We start from the raw sequence: 7,121 nt of genomic DNA on the forward strand, positions 1-7,121 counted from the left end.
CATATTTCATATATTCAGCATTCAAAATTCACATAGCCAATATTCACATATACTTAGCGAGCGCTATGGGAGGTTGTATTTGTTTGTTGGGTTCAGACGAAAGACATTTTCCGCACTTTTCTACTCTATCATGTGTAGCTGGAAGACTGAGGCTGCCATATATACACCTTTACTGGTGACAGTAAACTAGTATACTAGCTTTACTGATGACAACGTAACTGGCAAAAGGATGAGTTCTGCAAACCCCACAGGGGTAATTATGATGTAATTATGATGTAATTATGATGCTTCCAGCTTATTCTTCATCTCAGATCTCCAATGTAGCATTGTCTCTGCTTTTAGATACTTCTGTAATGAAGAATCCTACAGGTAGTTGTACCCTACAGTATGAACCCTACACTATATTGATAAGGCTCACGCATATAACACATACAGACTTGCCATAGCTGGAAATCTATAGATCGTGACCGATGATTTATGACTTTCAATAAAGTTGCCTATTTAGCCTTATAGGAATGATTTGGCATATACGGTTATCACGCTGGTACTGTATGCAGCTTGTTATCATACATTGACATTAGCAGACACTGCGAAATCCCTGACACAAATATTTTGCTAAAGAGATAAGCCACTGGGTGTAACTGAAAAAGGGGAGGCATCTCCTGTTGTTATGGGGTCTGTGTCTCTTTAAAAGTGCAAGTCCAGGCCAGCACAATAGGTACCGTCCCGTCTATCTGCACTAACCTGAACCAATCATGACTTTCTCTGACGCTGAGAAGGCTGCCATCTCCTCCCTGGCATCCAAGATTGCTGGCCATGCTGATGCCATCGGCGCCGAGGCTCTGCACAGGTAACACCGACTTGTATTCTTCTCATACATACTGTTCTCATAGTGTATAAAGATTTATTAGATCAAATTTTACTCTAATATTTACACACGGTACGATAAAGTATATATAGTTGAAGTGTTACTTTATAAATACCTAATAATTGACCGTATAGCTCTTCTCTGTGCTCTTTTCTCTTGGTTATTATTCATGCATGTGTATCATACTACCTCTTTGCATAATATAACCTTTTTGTAATATGCTGTAACATATTTTATTTTAACAGTTTCTGATTAAAGGGGTTGTCTCATTAGATGGCAGACCTGCAGTATTTTTAGTTGATTTACAGCCCACCTGTATTAGAAAAATATGTTCTCTTTATGAGATAATCCCTTTAACTTTCACATACTGTAGTAGATATATCTTGATTTATTCTATTTTAAGTCTTAATTTCACGGGTTGGAAAAAAATTGTTATTTCTATCATAAAGTGGAGAATTCTTTAGCCTTCACAGATATGACCTAGTACTGTATCACAATGCTATTTATATTCTACATTAATCATATTTTCTTTTCCCGCAGGATGTTCTTGAGCAACCCTCAGACCAAAACCTACTTCAGCCACTTTGACCTGAGCCAAGGCTCCAAGGATCTCCACAGCCATGGAGGAAAGGTTGTGAAGGCCATTGGCAATGCTGCCCAGCACCTGGATGACATTGACCATGCTCTGTCCTCCCTCAGTGACCTTCATGCCCAGAAGCTCAAGGTTGACCCTGGCAACTTTAGGGTAAGAGGCCCGGTCATTTATCCACTTAATTACCTGACATATTACAAGTAAAAGTTGTCTAGTTTGCAAACTTTTCACTTAGCTTAAACACAGACATATTTTGGTCGATATTTTACATCAGTATTTGTAAGCCAAACCTAGGATTGGGTCCACAACACATAAGAGATGCAGATCTTCCCTTTACAGTTTCTCTCTCTAAGTCCACTTGGCTTATAAACACGGCCCAAAATATTACTGTGTGCTCTCCTGACGGGAATGTGCCAGCCTCATAGAAATAGATTAAGCTAGCACGCTCCGGTCAGGAGACCACCGGCCAGTCCGATCTTGGACAGATTTGAATGGACGTCAGAATTAAACCTTTACCAGTCATATGTTTAGTAAATGTTGTACTGAGTGCTAATACATGGAGCAAAGTTTAATAGATGTGATTAATGTTCCTTTGATGATATCATAGTAAAGAAATAATACATTTTAATCATTACTAATGATTTGTTTCTCTTGTAGATGCTGTCCCACTCCATCCAGGTGACTCTGGCTGCCCACTTCCCTAGTGAATTCAATGCCGTCTCTCATGCCGCCTGGGACAAGTTCCTCTCTGTTGTGTCCTGCGTCCTGGTGTCCAAATACAGATAAACTGGACCTCAGCCTGATAACTGGGTGTTAACATGACTTTCTGAGTTATTTAATAAAACCCATTTTATCAGCACATACTTGTTGTCATTATGGGTCAACAGTGATCAATGATCCTTGGTTTATCGGCCTGGGTGCAGCGGTATAATCTGCAGTGATGGCTGTTATTACAAATGCACAATATTATTTTGTGTAGCCAAACCTACTCGTTATGTATATTCATCCATATTCTCATAACAGATTTGCTTTAATAGCTTATTTCAAGCTCAGTATACAAGTACTGTGTGGGAGATTGATCCATATATTCTCCATATACCTCTGCGCTGTACCTTGTAGGGCACATATTATCTCCTAGAAGCAATGCTCATCCTTTTATTAGAGATACCTGCATAACACAGTATGAGATACTGCTGCATGCCACAACTTGTTTTCTCACCAATTCATGCATACAAAAAATTGTGGGCACACAAAGGTATCTTGGGAGAAAATAAAGGACAGAGTGCTCCAAATTTTCACTCTGCCCAATAGGGACTTATGGCAATGTTATATCCAATGTATTGCACAGGCAGCTCTAAGATAGTACATGTCCTGGTGGACTCACTGCCAGTGGCCCTAAGTAATCCAGGAATTCAAAGATTAGGACATAACACATAAAATAATAAGAATTTAATGTCCAAACTTTTATTTATCGCTCCAGGGTCATAAATTATGCTTTTACCCAAACAGTATTTTATCAATGTAAAAGGGACCACTATTTCCTAAAGGAAACTCTGGTTCAAGTTACACTAGACTCATAGAGATGATAAAAAAATGTTTGCACATAAATTTCTTACCATTTTCTGAGTGCTGTCCTACTCTATGAATTTCTACAATATGGTCGTGTGAACAGTGGTGTACATAGAAATCATGGGCTCCATAGCAGAAGTTTTAATTAGGTACCCTCCCCCCCCCAAAAAAAAAAAAAAAAATTAAAAAAAATCTGCAGGGTCATAGAAGAGCATATCTCACAAGTTTGCAGCCGGTACAAAGTAATGTTCCTGCTATAGAAACCTCTAGATTCATTGCTCCCATAAATTATGATGTCAACAGAAGTGTTTGTTCTAAACACAGTATGATTCACACACAGTACATCCTTCCATAGTACCTGCTATATGTATTCTGATATGACCATACTGTACTCACCTTCACCCCCCTTCCCCCGGAAAAGTATGATGACCCCAACACAGTATGAGACCCCAACTGTGACACCCACACAGCGCTCCATACATAATAATGGGCCTCCATACAGTATAACGGCCCCCACACAGTACGATGGCCCTAACTCAACCTTCCACACTGTATAATGAACACCACTTGCCCTCCAAACAGCATAATGACCCCAAGACAGCCCTACACACAGTATGATGGACAACACACAAACCTTCACAGGGTTTAATTGCTCGCATACAGTATAATGGACCCCACATAGCCTTCTGAACAGTATAATGTCCACCATATAGACCTGCAAACAGTATAATATCACCACACAGTCCTCCAAACAGTAGAATGGGCTCCACATAGCCCTTCAAAAAGTATAAATACTCCCACACAGTCCTCCATAAAATATGAAGGCTCCCATATATAATGGGCCATAAATAAACATATAGAAACACTGAGCATATAAACCACCAAAATATTTATATGGATTAAAAAAGTGTATTTTTAATGACAAATAATTCATAGTAAACAGTACAAAACACATCTCGAAACAGTTTTATCAATAACAGAGCTGTTCAAAAGGTGCACCAAAAAATGTGGTGTCACCCCATAGGCATGAATACGGGAAGAAAAAAAGGAGCCATCACATTCAATTCAATATGTATGTAAAATAACAGTGAATATAGTATACAAACAATAATTAACCGCTTCATGACCGCCAACGGTAGATAAACATCAGCGCTAACAAGGCTTTGTGCAGCGCCAACGTTTGTCTACGGTCGTTGGTTTTGTGCTGCTCGGGACCCCCACGTACTTTATAGCGAGGGAATTCTGGCGCACAATGTTTCCTGTGACCCCTAACCTCATCGAGACCTGATTGGTTCAGGTCCTGATGATGTCAGCGTCACAGCAGCCAATGAGACAAATCACTGGGAAAGTTTGTTATAGCAACAGACTTTCCCGGGTGATCTGACTCATAATAGCGCTGTTTCTACTCTGAGCTCCTGTCAGTGAGAGATTAGAGGAGAAACAGTGTGACAAGTGATGCTGGCAACAGCTGTGCCAGTCAGTGATCTTGTTATAAAGTAAAAAAAAACAGATAAGGCATGTTAGGGTTAGTGCTATAGTTAGGGATAGTGTTAGGCTAAAGTTAGGGTTAGGGTTAGGCTAAAGTTAGGGTTAGGTTAAAGTTAGGGTTATTGTTAGGCTAAAGTTAGGGTTATTGTTAGGTTAAAGTTAGGGTTAGTGTTAGGCTAAAGCTGGTTTAGGGTTAGGCTAAAGTTAGGGTAAGGCTAAAGTTAGGGTTATTGTTAGGCTAGGGTTAGGGTTAGGCTAAATTTAGGATTACTGTTAGGCTAAAGTTAGGGTTATTGTTAGGCTAAAGTTAGTGTTAGGCTAAAGTTAGGGTTAGGGTTAGGCTAAAGTTAGAGTTAGGGTTAGGCTAATGTTAGGGTTAGGTTAAATTTAAGGTTAGGGTTAGGCTAAAGTTAGGGTTAGGGTTAGGCTAAAGTTAGGGTTATTGTTAGGCTAAAGTTAGGGTAGCGTTAGGCTAAAGTTACTGTTACGGTTCTGCAGCACAGGACTAGGGTAGGAGGGGGAAAACTGACCCTGTGCTGTGACTAGGCTGATACCCTGCGATGGGGTGGGTGACCCATTCCTTGTGAATAGACCCACCGACGATCCTAGTATAATCTCAAGTGAAGACCTGTAGATAGGAGGAAGGGGGTCCCTGAAAGATCTAAGGACTGGGTACAAAAACAGGTAACTTCCTAATAGAAAAACAAAGAGAAGGCTGCAGAAACAAACTGAAAACAGAAACTAAGACTAGCAGAACCATAGGTCCCAGAACTGCACTAGTTAAACACACAGTAGACAAAGCAAAGCTCCAAGCCAGACTTCAAGCTGATTAACACTGTTGTCCAGCAAGGAATGGGACACATGTGCAGGTTAATAGAGGGTGATACAATCACCTGACCCAAGACAAACCCAGCACCAGGGGAAAACGACCAGCAGCCAGAACACTGCAAGAAAATGGCATAGTCACAAACTGAACAGATTCTAACAGTTACGGTTAGTGTTAGGCTAAAGTTAGGGTTAGGGTTAGGCTAAAGTTAGGATTAGTGTTAGGCTAAAGTTAGGGTTATTGTTAGGCTAAAGTTAGGGTTAGGGTTAGAATAAAGTTAGGGTTAGAGAGAAAATGTAAATAAGTTAAGCTCACCACTGTGACGGCCATTTCAGAAGCTTCAGCACGGAAGTAGTTCAATCCAGACTAAGCACAGCTGTAACCAAGCAAAAAAGGAGATATCCAGCGAGCATAGAAGGAAGAGTAGTAGACGTTATTACAAAAATCTCCTCAATATTTAATGAATCCAGTAATGTTACATGTTACAACTACGCGTTTAGGCAGATGCATTTTTCAAGTTAGGGTTAAGCTAAAGTTAGGGTTAGGGTTAGGCTAAAGTTAGGGATAATGTTAGGCTAAAGTTAGGGTTATTGTTAGGCTAAAGTTAGGGTTAGTGTTAGGCTAAAGTTAGGGTTAGGGTTTGGCTAAAGTTAGGGTTAGGATTAGGCTATAGTTAGGGTTAGGGTTTGGCTAAAGTTAAGGTTAGGGTTAGGCAAAAGTTAGGGTTAGGCTAAAGTTTGGGTTATTGTTAGGCTAAAGTTAGGGTTAGTGTAAGGCTAAAGTTAGGGTTAGGCTAAAGTTATGGTTTAGGGTTGGGGTTAAAGTTAGGGTTAGTATTAGGCTAAAGTTAGGGTAGGGTTGGGGCTAAAGTTAGGGTTAGGATTGAGGCTAAAAGTAGGGTTAGGCTTAGGGCTAGGGTTAGGGTTGGGATTAGGGGTGTGTTAGGGTTATTTTTGTGGTTAGGTTATGGTTAGGGTTGAGATTAGGGTAAGGGGTGTGTTGGGGTTAGGTTTGTGGTTAGGGTTATGGTTGGGTTTAGGGTTAGGGGTGTGTTGGTGTTAGGGTAATGGTTAAGGTTGGGAATCGAAATAGAATTGGGGGGTTTCCACTGTTTAGGCACATCAGGGGTTCTCCAAACGCGACATGGCGTCCGATCTCAATTCCAGCCAAATCTGTATTGAAAAAGTCAAACGGCGCTCCTTCCCTTCCGAGCTCTGCCATGCGCCCAAACAGTGGTTAACTCCCACACATGGGGTACCGGCGTACTCAGGACAAAGTGCACAACAACTTTGATGGTCTAATTTCTCCTGTTACTATTGGTAAAATAAAAATTTGGGGGCGAAAATATTATTTTTGTGGAAAAAAATGATTTTTTATTTTCATGGCTCTACGTTATAAACTTCTGTGAAGCACTTGGGGGTTTAAAGTGCTCACCACACATCTAGATAAGTTCCTTGGGTGGTCTAGTTTCCAAATGTGGTCACTTGTGGGGGGTTTCTATTGTTTAGGTGCATTAGGGGCTCTGCAAATGCAAGATGATGCCCCTAGACCATTCCATCAAAGTCTGCACTCCAAAATTTCACTACTTCCCTTCTGAGCCCCACCGTGTGCCCAAATAGTAGTTTTCTCCCACATATGGGGTACCAGCGTACTCAAGACAAATGGTACAACAACTTTTGGTGTCCAATATCTCCTGTTACCCTTGTGAAAATAATAAATATGGGGCTAAAAAAATCATTTTTGTGGAAAAAAAAAGATTTTTTATTTTCACGGCTCTA

The 7,121-nt window shown here is 40.5% G+C and overlaps 1 protein-coding gene across 1 annotated transcript; it reads left to right on the plus strand.

The window, feature by feature from the left end:
• Positions 1-453: 453 nt before the first annotated feature.
• On the plus strand, positions 454-2,319 carry LOC141047614 (hemoglobin subunit alpha-5-like). Its single transcript, XM_073542761.1, has 3 exons — positions 454-850; positions 1,409-1,613; positions 2,118-2,319. Exons 1-3 carry the CDS (start codon positions 756-758, stop codon positions 2,244-2,246), a joined length of 429 nt encoding a protein of 142 aa, XP_073398862.1. The 5' UTR covers positions 454-755; the 3' UTR covers positions 2,247-2,319.
• Positions 2,320-7,121: the final 4,802 nt, after the last annotated feature.

This window comes from Dendrobates tinctorius, unplaced genomic scaffold (assembly GCF_039654945.1).
Source record: "Dendrobates tinctorius isolate UK_male_01 unplaced genomic scaffold, ASM3965494v1 ptg000129l, whole genome shotgun sequence".
Classification (NCBI taxonomy): domain Eukaryota; kingdom Metazoa; phylum Chordata; class Amphibia; order Anura; family Dendrobatidae; genus Dendrobates; species Dendrobates tinctorius.

Bases quoted from the DNA above. Each gene is read 5' to 3' on its own strand.
- LOC141047614 (XM_073542761.1), top strand. From the start codon at position 756: ATGACTTTCTCTGACGCTGAGAAGGCTGCCATCTCCTCCCTGGCATCC. The intron at 851-1,408 runs GTAACACCGACT...CTTTTCCCGCAG, and splicing joins GGCGCCGAGGCTCTGCACAG to GATGTTCTTGAGCAACCCTC. The intron at 1,614-2,117 runs GTAAGAGGCCCG...TTTCTCTTGTAG, and splicing joins TTGACCCTGGCAACTTTAGG to ATGCTGTCCCACTCCATCCA.